Below are 16,522 nucleotides of genomic sequence, written 5' to 3'. Positions count from 1 at the left end.
ATATTCAAATGAGTCCCTAGTATCTAAAATGATTCCTGCTTCTTAGCTAACATCACTAGAGGATATATTAACTCATTCAAGCTACTATAGTGACACCTACACCAACACAATGACTTCCTGGCCTAAAAGAATTAATTCAAAATCCAGCCATGGCTCAGATATAGGGAGAATTTGGTTTATTAAAGGTCTTAAAGACCTGAAGAGTCATCATTCTTGGAGGAACTAATACTTTTTTAATTATGATCATAGAGATAGACAAACTAAAGTTCTACTCAAATGCTACTCCCCATAATCCTCTCTACTTGTAAGTTCTATTTATTTATTTAATCCAGAAGTGTTAGTAAAATAAAAAAAAGGTGAAGCCAAAAGAACAAATGGTAAATCAAGTGGGTATCATGCACCTATTAGATTTCTACTATGTAGTAATAACCCTTGCCTATAAAAAATAACTTTTCAGGTAAAATAGTAATGCAGAAAATATCACCTTATCTGCTTTGTCAAAGTATGTCAAAGGTCCATCAGTCTCAGATAATCCATCAACTTCTTGAATTTCACCTTTATATTTGTGCCCATCTATGCAACATTCAATGAATTCCATGGAATTTTCAGTTAACGTTCCAGTCTTATCTGTAAATACGTAATCCACCTAAAAAACAAAAATACCAATATACATACCCATTTCCCTGGCACTTAATTTTTGGTTAAGTATAAAGCAGACTTATTTTCATATCTAGAGAAATTACCTCATCTAAGATTTCTTGTCAAATTACTGAATTATACAGGCAATGTTATCAATGAATAAGGCATGAGTAGTTTTCGTGTGTGTGTGTGTGTGTGTGTGTGTGTGTGTGTGTGTGTGTGTGTGTGTGTGTGTGTGTGTGTGTGTGTGTTGAACTCAGGGTCTGAACATTGTTCCTGACTTTTTTGCTCAAGGCTAGCACTCTATCAATTAGCTATAGCTCCACCTCTGGCTTGTTTGTTAACTGGAGATAAATCTCACAGAATTTAATGACTGGGCTAACTATGAACAGTGATCCTCAGATTTCAGCCTCCTCAGTAACTAAGATTACAGGCATGAGCCACCATTTCCCAGCTACAGAATACTTTTAAAGACATCAAAACACTATCTCAAATACTAGAATTCCTTAGAAAGGCAAACACAAGGAAGCAGGAACTTGAAAGGTTTGGGGTGGTATCAAGGGGGAAGAGGTAGACAAATAAGAGAAGAGTGGAAGAATGCAGTCAAGAATTCAAGAATGATATTTATCATTCCTAAGGAAATGTAAAGACTTGGAAAATGTATATTAAGTGAAGTAAGCTAGACCCAAAGAAACACAGATGGCATGGTTTCCCTCATTTACGGTAGCTAGACTGTGCCTATAAATCTACAAGTAAATACACTGGGTGGTATGCAAACAGTTATAAATGAGTTAACTGAATTATAATGTACTCTATGGGAGGGCAATTAGTATCATTCTGTAGAAGGACTAAAATCAAAATCCAATAAAAATAAGTACGATAAAATGGACACTCAGCAAGAGGGTAATATGAAGCCAAGGGAAGAGGGGTAGAAGAATTAAGGGGGGGGGAACTGTAGGCGAGACTTCATTGTATATACCACAGAACTGAGGAATATAAGGGAAGGGGTGAGTTGAAGGGAGTGAAGGTGTTGAAGTGGTAACACTGATGAAGATGCATGGTATACAAAAAGTGCCTTGTTAAATGGCAAAAATTCAATAAATAAGCTAAAATTAAGATAACTAGGGAAGGGGGCTGGGAAGGTGGCTCAGTGGTAGAGCGCTTGCCTTGCATGCCTGAGGCCCTGGGTTCGATTCCTCAGCACCACATAAGCAAAAAGAAAAAAGCCAGAAGGGGCGCTTTAGAGCGCTAGCCTTGAGCTGAAGAGCTGAGGGACAATGCCTAGGCCCAGAGTTCAGGCCCCACGACTGGACCCAAAAAAAAAAAAAAAAGATAACTAGGGGAAGGGGTGCGTTGGGAGTGGTGGGAGAGAATATTGAAAGGGGTGACACTGATCCAAGATGCATTGTATTCATAAAGTGCTTTTGTAAATGGAAACTCCTTTGTAGAACCACTTAAAAGATAATAAAAATATTCAAAAAAAAGAATTCAATGTATAGCCTACAAAATTCATAAAGAGGGAAGGATTGGGGAGGGATGGCTGAGAATGGTTTAAGAGCTGACACTGATCAAGATGCATTCTATCAAAAATGTTGTGTTAAGCCAGGCGCTGGTGGCTCACGCCTGTAATCCTAGCTACTCAGGAGGCTGAGATCTGAGGATCGAGGTTCAAAGCCAGCCCGGGCAGGAGAGACCATGAGACTCCTATCTCCAATAAACCACAAGAAAACCGGAAGTGGTGCTGTAGCTCAAGTGGTAGAGCGTTCGCCTTGAACTGAAGAGCTGAGGGACAGCGCCCAGGCCCAGAGTTCAAGCCCCATGACCGACCAAAAAAAAAAAAATGTTGTGTTAAATGGAAACTTTTATACAACTAAAAATGAAAATAAAGAAAACCAGAATGATAAATGTAAAAAAATAGTATTGCATATCTGAAGTAGACCTACTCAAATTAGAAGACTAATACAAAGGAAAAAATATAGAAGACATATGTAGAATACTAACAGGAAGGCAAAATGTGACTATTTTACCATACTAAGATACCTTCAATTTAGTATTTTGATATATTTTGATGTATAGAAGACACAGTTAAAAAGTAAATTTTCTAGATAGGTGATGGTGGCTCATATTCGTCATCCTAGATACTCAGGAAACTGAGATCTGAGGGTCAAGATTCAAAACCAGCCAGGGTAGGGAAAACCCTGAGAGTGTTATCTCCAATTAACTACTAGAAAAGCCAGAAGTAGAGCTGTGGTTCCAGTGGTAGAGTGCTAGAAAAGGATCAGGGACAGTGCCCATGCCCTGAGCTCAAGCCCCAGACCTGGCAGGAAAAAAAAGCTAATTTTCTAAGATTATACTGCCCATTTACACCTGGCTCTTTGTCTCACCTTACATGCTGGCATGTTCATAACACAATGGGAAAAGATTAACAGGAATTAAATTAGGATGTAAGCATTTTTTTGAAAAAAAAAAACCTGATGGTTGTTTCATTCCCCTTGAAAAGCACAATTTTCTATATAAAAGTACTACACTAAACTAAAATGTATAACATAAGAACTACAGAATATATATACAGAAGAATAGAAGTCTTAGGTTATTTAATTAGGAGACTCAAGTCAGTAGTAATAAAAGCCTAACAGAAATTCCTTTCCACATACTATGTATATTTTCAGATACTCCTCAAAAAAGTTTCCAAATTCTTTTAAAAAGCAGAGCTCATAATGATAGGTTCAAGTATAAAATATATATTCATAAATAATGGAAAATAAGCTAAGTTTTCCATTAAAATAGACCATTTTGAACATTTCTTTTTTATCTCAGTTTTTATCTCTTCTATTTATAACATCAGGCTTTTGGAAACCCACAATTTTATCATCCTTTTTTGGCAATTTATGTTTAAATAGTTAAAATTATGGGTTGACAGGGACAAGCACAAGATTAAGGTTTTTATTATGTAAGGGAGAATGAAATGAACTTCAGCAGTAGTTGCTTTCTAATTATTTTTCAAAGCTTTTCATAGTAGCAGCACTGGCACAAATGGAGCATTCCAATCTTTTTTTTCCCCCTATTAACCAGCCAAATTTGGATTCCTCCTTTATATTAATCCAAGTGGCATTACATATCATTTAAATTTTTCCAGTTTAAAAAAATCTTTTGAGCTGTGGCTCCAGTGGTAGAACACAAGCCTTGAGCAATAAAGCTCAGAAATAATGACCAGGCCTTGAGTACCAGCACCTAAAAGAATTCTTTGGAGCTTTTTAGCTTTATCAAAATTATTAACTTTCATTTTCATGTGAAGATTGTCTTTGGTTGTTTTACGTCCTGCATTTGGGTATTACCCTACTCAAGATCTCTTTTAAAAATATCTTAGATGGCAGTTTCAAGATACAATGTACAAGGGCTGGGAAGGTGGCTCAGCGGTAGAGTGCTTGCCTTGCATGCATGAGGCCCTAGGTTCGATTCCTCAGCACCACATAAGCAGAAAAAGCTGGAAGTGGCGCTGTGGCTCCAGTGGTAGAGCGCTAGCCTTGAGCTAAAGAGCTGAGGGACAGCACCCAGACCCCCAGAGTTCAGGCCCCATGACGGGCAAAAAAAATATATAAAAAATATATATATGTACAATGTACAATTCCTTTGTCTGCAAGAAACAGTTTGGGCAGTCTAGTTCTGCAAACACTGAATCTCACAGATGGGGTGGCTATATTGTCTGAAGGTGTAGAAAATACCTTTAAAAAGGGACTCAAATCAAGAGATGATAATGTCTCTGAGAGCTCAATTATACTAGGTACCTAAAAAGATGGAGCAAGACATTCTCCTAAACAACTCAGGCTTTTGTGGCATAACAAGATTAAGAATAGAAGCCCTCATTGCCCAAACGCTGTGGTATAAGTAGAAAGGTCCAAACTTTTAACAATGGCATGATCTTCCCAGCCCCTATCCAGAAGCTACCAATCATCTCATTGGCATACAAAAGAACCTCTTATCTCTATGAAAATTTCCAAAGGTTTTAAAATGTATGGCAGGAAACTGGGACTAAGATCAAATACATATTTAATGACATCACAGCCTACCCCAATAAACACTGGTCCATTACATCCTTTTGATACACAACTGAAATATACTGGTCTATTACTGCAATCCCATCCATCAATAATTAGTCTAGTCCATCACTGAAAATGCCTCCCAAGGGTTATCGTTGCTAGAAAGTGATTTTAACCATAGGCTGAACCCATGAAACTGCAAGTCAAAATGGGTTAAAAAAAATTATCATATAGCTTAGCCTAAAGGAACATTTGGACTAAACAGTCTTGGCTCTACCTATCAACTTGGTGATGGTGGTAAAATATCTTCTTAATTTTTAGTTGTAGAATAATCTCTGCTAAACAAGACAATAAAGATTAAAAGATTAAAAACAAAGCTCAATAGATGTTCTGTAAACTAAGGTACTATATAGATACTGACTGTCATTGCAGTTCACCTGGCAAAAACCACACAGTACTAAATGGTTTCCATTGTCCCATAATCCTTATTTTATGATCACATTGCTATAATTAAGTCTGGTGTGTTTTCCTAAGTAGACAGTAAAATGTTTAGGGTTTCTTGCTTACAAGTGTAAAGAAACTGAATGAACAACCACTGGATTGAATTACTGGAATGAGAGTATATGCTTAGATGATAAAGTCCAATAGACATAGTCACAAGATTGAGAGGGGAATATGACAAAGGAGACTAGTACCATAGTTTTTCAAGATAGACTGAAACTCTGGTTATATAAAGATTGGTACTTGATTATAAAAGACCCCATTACTTTCTAGCTGTCTATTTCCTTTTCACAAAAACGTTCCTAACCATGTATTTCTGTCCCTTTTTTTGCTTAAATACTATTAGGTACTTTACTGTGCAGTACCAGAATTTGAACTTGGGGCGTCACACTTGCTAAGCAGGAGTTCTACCACTTGGGCACTCTGCAAGTTCCTTTTCATGATAGTGTCTTTTTCAAGATAGTGTCTTGATTTAATGCCTGGGTCAGCCTAGTTTGAAATCCTACTTATATCTCTGCTGGTTATTGAGGTGACAGTCTTACTACTGTAGCAAAGCTGTTCACAGTTGCACATCACCCTGCCTACTAAGATGGAGTATTACAAATTTTATGCCTGAACTTTTTATGTAATCCCTTCATCTCTGCCTTCCAAGTAGGTAGGATTCAAGGTTCGATCCACTATGCCTAGCCCAGTGGGTTATTTTCTGAAAAGGTTAAGTGAATGCTTGTCATGATCTTGATGGGAATGAACTGATACTGCTTTAAATTAACCAGAAAAAGCCCTATAAGTCTTAAATTATAACTTCTCAGACAAAATTGATAGCCTTATTTTTGGATGTATAGGTCCACTGAATTTATTAAACAACCTAAAAATGATTTCAGTACTTCTTTGCCTTTCCATTCAGATAGTATCTACACATAAAAGTAGGTAATATATAAATATTTAACTGAAGTGGTGGTCTTCTATTAAGTTAGTGATTTGGCCAAATGCCAACTCTGCCAGAAATTCAGAGTTCATTTGGAGAAAGGAATGGTAGCTGAAACAAAAACTAGAACTTCTTTTTCCATAATCACATTTACCAGATCATTACCCAATGCTCTACTTTACTATCTACATTCTTAATATAGTCTGTGTGTTAAGAATAAGACTGCATTCTCATGGGTAATATGGAATTAACAATACAGGATATCTGAGACAAAGCATTCTGAATCCTATCAAGTGGAACACAGACTGGGCATCCTGTCTTTCTCTGGAGAGCACTGTGTCAACTATATAATAATGGGTATTTTATTTTCAGTATTAGTTAAAAGTTAGTCCTAGGCTAGCTATACTCAGCCTTGTTTATCCAGACAACTAGGTACTGAATCTAGAGCAGGAACATGTACTCAACATCCAAAGTGAGATGCTAAACCAGCTGTCAGGAAAAGGTTTACCAGAGATAGTTTGTAGACTCAATTTTTTTTTTTTCCGTGCAAGTCTGCAAAAAAAAACTGACAGACTAGCATTGTTCTACTCAGCCATGTCCTCTGAATGCAAATTTGGGCTGGAAATCAGCTATGGCAGCTCAATTCACCAACTAAAGAATCTTCTAGGAACAACATCTAAGGGAAAAGCCACTAGCTTATTCATTTCTCATTCTATTCTAGGTGTCTCCAATATTTATGTGTAATATAGACTTAAAGGTCTCATCTACTAGTATTCTGGAGTCAGGTCTTAAAAAATATATCTATCTGCAAAGTCCTTTTACCCTTTCAACTGTAGTTGTCAAGAGAGTACTTTGCTTTAGGCAAAGGCTGTGAGAACAGCAGAAATAGAATGTGGGGTAGCAGCGGGAGTGCTAAACTCAGGGAGAGTGACTTTTGGAGTATAGATGCAAATCAGCACCATTTAAGACAAGTGTGAAGCCCTGTTTCATCCACACAGTTTCATTAGCTGAATTTGCATTTCGCAGCCACAAAAATGACATTTCCACAGCCTTGATATTCTAAATATCATGAGAATTAAATGCAAGCCAAAAAATCCCCTCCGCTTATAAAGATCATTGTATGACACAGTAAATTCAGACAAAGGGAAAACCTTTGTCAGCACTAAGGAGAAAAACACCTAAGAAGTCATGACTTGAATTGTATTTGGACTGTAACCCATTAGAAAATAAGTGTTCGTGGGTTACAAACAAGATCACACTCTTGGTTACACTGATATATGAAGCACAAGGCATTTTGAGTAATACATGCCATCCAATTTTACCTTCATTTAATTTTTTTTTTACTGAAGTAAACTATTCGACAGGCTAGGTCCATGTGCCATTTGATCAGAAATATACCAAGAAAATGTCCATAGGACAAGCCTGATGCATTCCGCTTATGGAACAACATTCATTTAGAAAAACAGCTCTATTTACTACTCCCTATTCTATCAAAAAAGAATTACACAGTCATGAAAACTTCGTATTTCTTGTTCCAAAGCATTAACTCATAACCTAGAAACATTTGGTGAATTTTAGAGAAAATTTCTTTATCATTTAAATTTAATATATAAGCTGTATTCTTTTCAAAGAATGCCAGCAAAAGAAATGATGCTATAGCTACAAAAATATTGCCTTTTCTTACATGTCTCAATAAAATTATGTTCTTTGAATCCTATTTCCAAACACGAAGTGGTGATAAATTGGAAATATAAACCATAAAAATATTTTTAATATGTTGACTTATAGTAAACAAAATTATATTCTAACCTGACCAAGTTCTTCATTAAGGTCTGATGTGTTAACCAAGGCTCCTTCATTAATTTCTTCATCAAAAAAGTCCTTATCCCATGTAATGAAGAAAGAACCTAAGAATTTTTGCATTTCCACAGTGACATACATGGAGACAGGAATGATAAAATTGAATAGGACCATGAATGACAGGAAGTCGGTGAACATTTTCAAAACCTAAAATAAAAAAGAGAATTCATATTAATTAGGTACAAAGCTCCAGATAAATATAAAGAAATGGTTAACTTTCTTTGTTCCAATGCTGTTCTTACTATATACAAACTTCTAAAAGACATTATATCACTGTAGTGAAAACTGTCACATTATCTGAGAATATCCGAGAATGCTCTCAATTTTATCGTTGTTCTCTCTATAATATATATATATAATATATATGTATGTATGCCGTATACTTTCACTTCTTTAAGTTCTCTGCTCCCTCTACCTTTACATATGAGTATGTGGTCAAAATTTATATCTGGAGAGCCATTATGTTCCTACTATGACATCTCATAAGCTCATTTATAATAAAATGCCAGAGATCTTGTCAAATAGTTTCAAGTTCTAACTAAAGAGTTGAAAATAAGCATAGATGCCCAAAGTTTAAAAAAGTAATTAAATCTAAAACTTAGAAATTTTTTATGGCTTAGAGCCACCAAGAAACTGAAATTAAAACACAAAAGCTAACAAAATATGTAATTTCTCTGAGCCAGTGCTTCAGTAAGGGGTAGCTAGTCTACAAAGTCTGAGAGTTACAATTTCCAGTAGAAAACAAAATACCTTCATTGTCTCCCGCTCTTTCTGAGTCTTTTGGTTATACCAAGGTTCATCATTGTATGGGTTACTTTGCCATACATACTTCAAAGTAGTGCATACTGCAGCTTTGGTCAGTAAGATGAATAAATATACAATTAGGAAGGCATTAATGGATCTGGAAAGTAAGACAGTATGGATTTTAAAACCATTTAATTACTGGATACCAACCAAATATGAAATGTTCAATTATCTAAACCTTCTACATGTAATATATGCAACTATAGCACAAATCTTTTATGTATATGCACCTCAGCTATCATAGCTGCAGAATCACGAATGGACCCCAAAGTACAAAGGTAGGCCAGTTAAACATAGCTTTAGTAGGGTTTCTGTAAAGTGGCAGGAAAAAGGTACATCTATATCCAGGCAATCACCTACTCAACCTTTAGAGAAGTATAGTTTATCTCCCTATACTCTCCGGATATTACATGGTTTAAGACTGAGAGTAGCAAAGCAACTGTGAAATACTCAAGGTTGGTGTAAGTCACTTATATCTGAGACCATTTCCTGGTTTGTAAAGCGGAGAGACTAATATAAATTACTCCACAGAGCCATTCAGATGATTAAGTCAAATCAGACCTATAAATCATTGAAAGCAATTTCTAGACCAAAAACAAGTGTGTAGAATGGTAGCTGATGTAATTAACAAGTTTTTCTGTTATGGTTGTTGTTTAGAACAATGGAGGGAAGAGAACTATTTCAAACCATTGTGGCACACACTAACTTTTCAACAGCAGAACGTTTCTGAGATTTTCCTTGGTAATTCAAAGCCATTTTGGTTTCCATTCCAGTGTAAACAGCAACTCCTAAGGAATAACAGAACAATATAACATAAACTAGATTATAAGAGAACTCTCTACCCACTTGGTTTTCTAAATCTAAGTCTACAAACAATTCCAAGTCCTTTTTAACTCTCCAGTTAATATGTCATTTATGATTTAATTTTACTTCTATGAAGTATTTGTCCAATTTCATTTCTGCTTACCATCTCATAAATTCCCAACATTTAAATATATTTAGAAGAAATGATACTATATCTGTCAATGGTCACCTTTAAACATGCAGTATACATGCACAAGCTTTGCAAAATACATAAGTATATCTTAAATATTGTTCACCATATATTTTCTTGGTATTTTTTAGTGTAGCTCCTTTCAGAAGAAGATTTTCAGGACCCAAAGACCTACACACAAAAAAAAATGAGCAGCATTTATCCAAACATATACCATTATCAACTCTGAGATCAGGTCTTGCCATGACACACATTTATCTCCAAGGGGTTCAGAATGTATCTCTATTTCTACCATATGCTTATTCCCCAGGAGAGCTGAATGATCCCTCCCTCTGAAGTGACTTGCATTTCAGCACAGATGGAAGCACAGTATAGGAGTAGCCAGCAATATGCAGAGGTACAGAAATGCACAGAGGGATCAAAAGATCGTGAATCATGGATAGCAGGACAAAAACAGGTCAGAGCAGCATGCAGTAAGAAGCAGAAACAGAAGGTCAAAGATAAAAGACTGGGAAGGCTGTACCAGTGGCTCACACCTGTAATCCTAGCTGCTCAGGAGGCTAAAATCTGAGGATCATAGTTCAAGCTAGCCCAAGCAGGAAACTCCTTGAGACTCTTGTCTCCAATTAGCCACCAGAAAAAGCCAAAAGTGGAGCTGTGGTTCAAGTGATAGAGTGCTCACCTTGAGAAAAAAGTTTCAAGACAGTGCCCAGGCACTGAGTGCAAGCCCCAGGTGTGTGAGTACATGCCCACATAGTCACGCAGACACACGGATGAGTACACACACACACACACACACACACACACACACACACACACACACACACACACACACACACACACACACACACGGGAAGGTAAATAGCAAGGTGGGGTAAACTGACATCTTTATAAAGAATAAACCCTCCTTTTGGGGAATCATTGGGCACACTAAATTTCATTAACTTCTTTTTAAGTGTGATTATAAAGGTTAAGAGGAAGGGTCGGGGTGATTAACTGGATGACAAAATAAACCATCTTTGTATGAATTATCTCATTATAAATGATTAGTAGGAGTTCATTTCCTTAAATCCAGGTATTTCTTCCAGAATTTTATCCACTGCCTAATCCCTCAATTACATGACCTTAGACTACTGTTCTCTAGGTATGTTTCCAACCTTGTCAGTTACTACACAAATAAGGAAAATAAAGGAAATAGCTAGATCAGATTTGGCAATATTAATCAAGGATTTGGAGCTCTGCTCTTTTAGAAACCTTAAGTATTACTTCAAAAATCCCCTCTCCACCTTACCCCCTAATACAAAGACTCTACCACCACAAGATTAGTAACTTATTATCTTTATATCTTCTTCTATAAGGTATTTGGTTATTTTATGAGAATAAACCACCCTTTTCCCACAAGGATAGATTAAAAGAAAAACTAACCTGGCAACAGCCTCAAGACTATCACTATATATATTGATTCGTCCAACAAACCTGTAAAGAGAACATAATAGCAACTATGTTTTCAATAGGTAGGTGAAATCCAAATACCACCAATATGGGACTGATTCACAAAAGAAATATTGGACAAGATTAAGATTCTGAATGAACAGATTGGCGCCGGTGGCTCATTCCTATAATCCTAGCTACTCAGGAGGCTGAGATCTGAGGATCACAGTTCAAAGCCAGCCTGAGCAGGAAAGACTGTGAGACTCCTATCTCCAATAAACCACCAGAAAACCGGAAGTGGCACTGTAGCTCAAGTGGCAGAGCACTCGCCTTGAGCTAAAGAGCTGAGGAACAGCACCCAGGCCCAGAGTTCAAGCCCCATGACCGACCAGAAAAAAAAAAAAAGATTCTGAATGAACAACAAAATGGTATTTCTGGAGGGAAAGCTAGGATGGAGCAATAACATATTAGTCTAATCTTCAGCACAATATTATGGATTGGAATAATGTAAACCAAGATTCTATAGTAATTTTGAAGTTCAGCTTGGCATTATGCAAGCACACAAGATTCTACTCTACACCATTATATGCACAATGGAATTTTTATTTTAGATTCATGCAAAGAAATGTTTACGGTGCAAAACCACAACATTCAAAAGATTTAGTTCAGTTCTTGAGTATACATTAGAATGATGGGAGGACTTAACAAACCAGAGTTCTGGGTCCCATTCTTAAGCTTCTGATTCAGGTTCCCAGGATATATTGGTATTGTGAGCCTCAGGACAACGTTTTGAATCACAGCATTAACCTCACAATGAATACTTGATTACAATCTTTGAACTGTCCAGTCTGTATTTTACAGCTGATCTCAATAATGACTTTGACCCTACCATTCTATACAGCATTTCTGAATAACATGATAAAAAGGTCTAATACTCCCTTTAATAAAAATTTGATGTTTTATGATTTGTAGTACAGTGTTGTCATTATACAAAAGCAGAAATATTTTCACACAAAATATAAAGGTGTGCTCCTTCATCAATTATATATTCATTGTGCTGGAACTTGGAACTGTACTGTGATGAAGAGCCAGTAATAAGCAAAAACAGACAGACTGCTCTAAGAAAGGTAAGTGAGGAGGCAAATACACTGCAAGTGATTACATCTAAGGTGAGAGAAGCACAAGGCAATCTGAAGTCATACTGCAAAGGGCTTCTTCAGTCTAGTCTAGAGAAATTAGACATAAATAATAAATAACCTTGTCTGTCTGCCCTAAAATTTTCCTTCATATTTAAGATAACTGAAATGAATGGGGTTTTTCTATAAATATAAAAAAGTGTGTATGCATATATTGCATAGATACATTTATATACACACGTCCATATAAATATCTATTGATTTATATATGTAGATATATATGTACATATATATGTAGATATATTGATTATCTATTGATATATCTACCTATCTATAGATATATCTATCCATATCCCATTTCTCTGATTCCATAAACTGTGCACTCACATTTGCCTGTCATCTGTAAGCTTAGCCCTGTATTTATCTCCTTTGCTCAATGTGAACTCTTTGAAGACAGAGAATAGCTGTTGTACTTTGTGGCCCTTGTTCATAGGATCAAGATGGAAATAAAAGAAAAAGGAAAACAGGAAACAAGGAATGATGGGAAAGGAAGGCATTGTTTTCACAATGAGATTCCTCCCTGTTAGGTCTTAGAGGAATCCACATCCAACAACTTGGTTCTATGACCAACAGTATACGTCAACAAGATGATTAAGCCGGGCACTGGTGACTCACGCCTGTAATCCTAGCTACTCTGGAAGCTGAGATCTGAGGATCGCAGTTTAAAGCCAGCCCCAGAGGGCAAGTCCCTAACATTAACCACCAGACGACCAAAGTGGCGCTGTGGCACAAATGGTAGAGCACTAGCCTTGAGCTTAAGAGCTCAGGGAGAGCACCTGGGCCCATGACTGACCAAAAGAACAAACAACCCCCCCCCCCCCCACAAAAAAAAAACCATGATGGTTAGTCTGAGCAAAGGATGCCATCTGAAATAGTGGAATAGAATGAAATTAATTAGGCCACATGGGGATAAAAACTATTATAGTGTCAGTACCATGCTTTAATCAGCTAAACTAACCAGACTTAAAAAATCAAATGCCAAATTTTTACAATCTACAATGAATATTTTATATTTAGCACTCTTAAATTTATATATTGTTTTGTTGTATATATATATTTATTTTGGGGGGGGGGATCTGGTCGTGGGGCCTGATATCTGGGCCTGGGTGCTGTCCCTCAGCTCTTCAGCTCAAGGCTAGCGCTCTACCACTTGAGCCATAGTGCCATGTCCGGCTTTTTTCTTATGTGGTCCTGAGGGCCTCAGGCATGCAAGGCAAGTGCTCTACCACTGAGCCACCTTCCCAGCCCCAGTTCTATGTATTCATATTTTATATCATTAGCAAATCTATTCCAGAGAGCCAGGGTAGAGTGAAACAAAAGAAATTATACCATTTTACAGTTCTATCAACTATTTATTGTGAAGAAGAAACAACCTATTTGCAATTCCTCAGTTCATTATGATAACTATAAGAAAGAATGCAGTGTTTAATAATTGCACATCCTCCAATCCTTTTTTTTGCATTAATGTTGGATAGTGTGTAAAAGGGTTTATTCTTGTTTTAATTAACTCTGGGTATTCCATTAGTTTGATAGATCAGCCGTTTGGGATAACATAATTTTAAAAGTATGACAGATATCCAGTTTACAAGTAACAAAAATAATAGAGAAAACCATGGGATGCCTGAATCTACAATTGATTTCTTAAGCTGGTAGTGAACAAGCCTGATTTGAGTCACTTCCCTGCCAAAAAGAGGAACAGCTCATAAAAACATACATGAGAGTAGGCTGGTAAATAGTGGGTGTTTCTTTTGCAACACTGGTGGCAAAAAGTAGAGCCAACGGACAGGAGTAAAATGAAAGCAGGTTATTCTTACTTGTAGAGGTCAGGTTGAGGCTGTTCACATTCAATTGCTGCTCGGAGGTTTTCAATGGATTCAGCTGTACACAGTGCAATGGTATCTCGTACTGCATAATGTGTCTAGATGAAAGCAAAAGAAGCCAATACAAAAATAGTGCTTCTTTTCATAAATGTACAGACAAATGCTTCTATAAATATATGTATATATAAGTAAAAGATTTCAGCAGATTAGTACAAATATTGATGTACATATCTAACCAAATACGTTGGATGGTATTATCCTTAAATATATTACAAATAATTATAAAAGTAAATCTGTTGTAAAGGGATTTCAAAGATTAAAAAAAAAACCTAAAGCTCTTCTTGGTACTAAGAGTTCACAGTACTGTACTTGTAGCATGCATATAAAACCCCATGAAAATATAATACATTTATTCCTTCTACTATTTACAGAACTGAGATTTCTTATTTTGCCCACTGTAGTGTAGAGCAATGCCAATATACACACCTGAACTGAATAGAATAATTTTAGTCTTAACTGCAAAAATTTTGCCAACAGTAACAAAAAATCATTAATAATTCCACTATACGAATGGCTATATTTTGTGGAGGGGTAAGAAAACGAAGTATCTTGTTAGAGAGAAATATTTTTTAGTATTTATTATGTACTTGATTCATCCAAAACTCAAGCTCCAATGAACCCATTTACAAAGATCTAAACAAAAGTTAATGCAGACTTAAGAAGTACACTGCTTACACAGAAGGGAAGGCCTGTTGACACAGTCCTTGGGGAGTAAAATGGAACTGCCTGAGCTATATTTATACCAATCCATTGATTTTTGAAAATCTCACATTAATATAAAAAGAAAACTATCAAAAAATTTCCTTCCTCTAAACCTTGTTTTCAATATTAGGGAACATTTAGGTAGATTTGTTGTTGCTATTTTGACATTCCCCTAAAATATGACTCTTGCAATATTTTTGAAATACAGAATCAGAAAATATAGAACAGATAAAGTTGTTCTTTCACATACTGATTCCTCAACTTTACAGGGAATAGAGAAGCCCTACAAGGATATACCCAGGGGGAGAACATTATTATAATTACTGCTTAAAAGCAGCACAGAAGACACATCTTCACATTCTATGGAGGTCTAGATGAGAGGCAAGAAGTAAGTGTGCTAGAATGTACCAGAGAAATAAGTTATCACCTATGTTGAAAAAATTTAATGCTCTTAAAATTATTTCTAGTTGTACTGAAACAAACATTTGCTAAACTACACTCTAAAGGATCAAAAGAAGAAATAAAATTACCCCAGGTATGGTCTCCTATATCCCAGGAGTAATTTTTTAAATGTGTGTGTATATATGTATGATATATTCATATCTGCATGACTTTTAGAATAAAAAACAAATGAACCTGCAAGGTTAAAGTAGACAGTCATTCTGTAATCATACTGTTTTAACCTACCAATTATTCCTATTTTTAAAAAAGCCTTGGGCCAAGTTATAGTCCCTGATTCACATGTGCTGGGCCTGAGGTTCAACCCCCAGGATTTCAAAAAGCCTAAGTAAAATGTTAAATTGATTGTGTCAATATTACATTTAAGTAGAGCTTTAAAACTGTGGTAGCTTTTGTTTGGTGTGTGCTGTTTTCCCCCACCCAACAACACCCTATACCCCCAAGATCAGTATTTAGTTAAAAGTTAAAAATAATTATATGGGGTTGGGAAGGTAGCTCAGTGGTAGAGCGCTTGCCTTGCATGCATGGGGCCCTGGGTTTGATTCCTCAGCACCACATAAGCAAAAAGAAAAAAACCGGAAGTGGCGCTGTGGCTGAAGTGGTAGAGCGCTAGCCTTGAGCTAAAGAGCCGAGGGACAGCGCCCAAGCCCAGAGTTCAGGCCCTACAACCGGACCCCCCCCCCAAAAAAAAGATAATTATATGATGCCTGCCTCTACATTGATTAGGAAAAACAAGGAAATGAGGGAATATTGGGAAACAGCACTGTATAACTTAACGATCATGAGCTTAAAATATTTAGGCCAGTTTTGGTCTACCTTGCAATTGGATTCCCCATCAAGACTGGCTGTAGTGACATAACAGGTTCCATCAGTGGTACAGGATGATAAAAGAATCAGATCACAGGGAAAGGTTTCATCTGCTTGTACTTCAACTACATCACCAACCTAAAACAAAGAGCACAATTAATATAAATACTTTAAATTCCAAACAAAGAATTCATTACACCCCACACTAAAGTCAAAACAGTAGTAACAGATGTTTTCAGTTTTGGGGTTTTGAGAGTATCTTAGCATGTGAAAGAAATGAAAGATTA

General features: G+C 36.4%; 1 protein-coding gene across 5 annotated transcripts in view; it reads right to left on the bottom strand.

The window, feature by feature from the left end:
* The window catches only part of Atp11c (ATPase phospholipid transporting 11C), a 148,897-nt gene that overhangs the window by 45,005 nt on the left and 87,370 nt on the right, over window positions 1-16,522 (bottom strand). For all 5 annotated transcript variants that reach the window (XM_042667583.1, XM_042667581.1, XM_042667582.1 and 2 more), the window contains 8 exons: window positions 16,245-16,373; window positions 14,202-14,305; window positions 11,186-11,236; window positions 9,867-9,931; window positions 9,473-9,554; window positions 8,713-8,863; window positions 7,912-8,109; window positions 485-646 (listed from right to left, as the gene is read on the bottom strand). In XM_042667583.1, coding sequence (XP_042523517.1) covers window positions 485-646; window positions 7,912-8,109; window positions 8,713-8,863; window positions 9,473-9,554; window positions 9,867-9,931; window positions 11,186-11,236; window positions 14,202-14,305; window positions 16,245-16,373 — 942 coding nt within the window. The remainder of the gene's footprint in view (window positions 1-484; window positions 647-7,911; window positions 8,110-8,712; window positions 8,864-9,472; window positions 9,555-9,866; window positions 9,932-11,185; window positions 11,237-14,201; window positions 14,306-16,244; window positions 16,374-16,522) is intronic.

The sequence above is a fragment of the Dipodomys spectabilis genome, unplaced genomic scaffold, assembly GCF_019054845.1.
Source record: "Dipodomys spectabilis isolate Male_0828 unplaced genomic scaffold, ASM1905484v1 ptg000414l, whole genome shotgun sequence".
In the NCBI taxonomy this organism is placed as follows: Eukaryota; Metazoa; Chordata; class Mammalia; order Rodentia; family Heteromyidae; genus Dipodomys; species Dipodomys spectabilis.
Note: the sequence above shows the minus strand (reverse complement) of the source record. Positions and strands in the feature narration are given on the sequence as shown.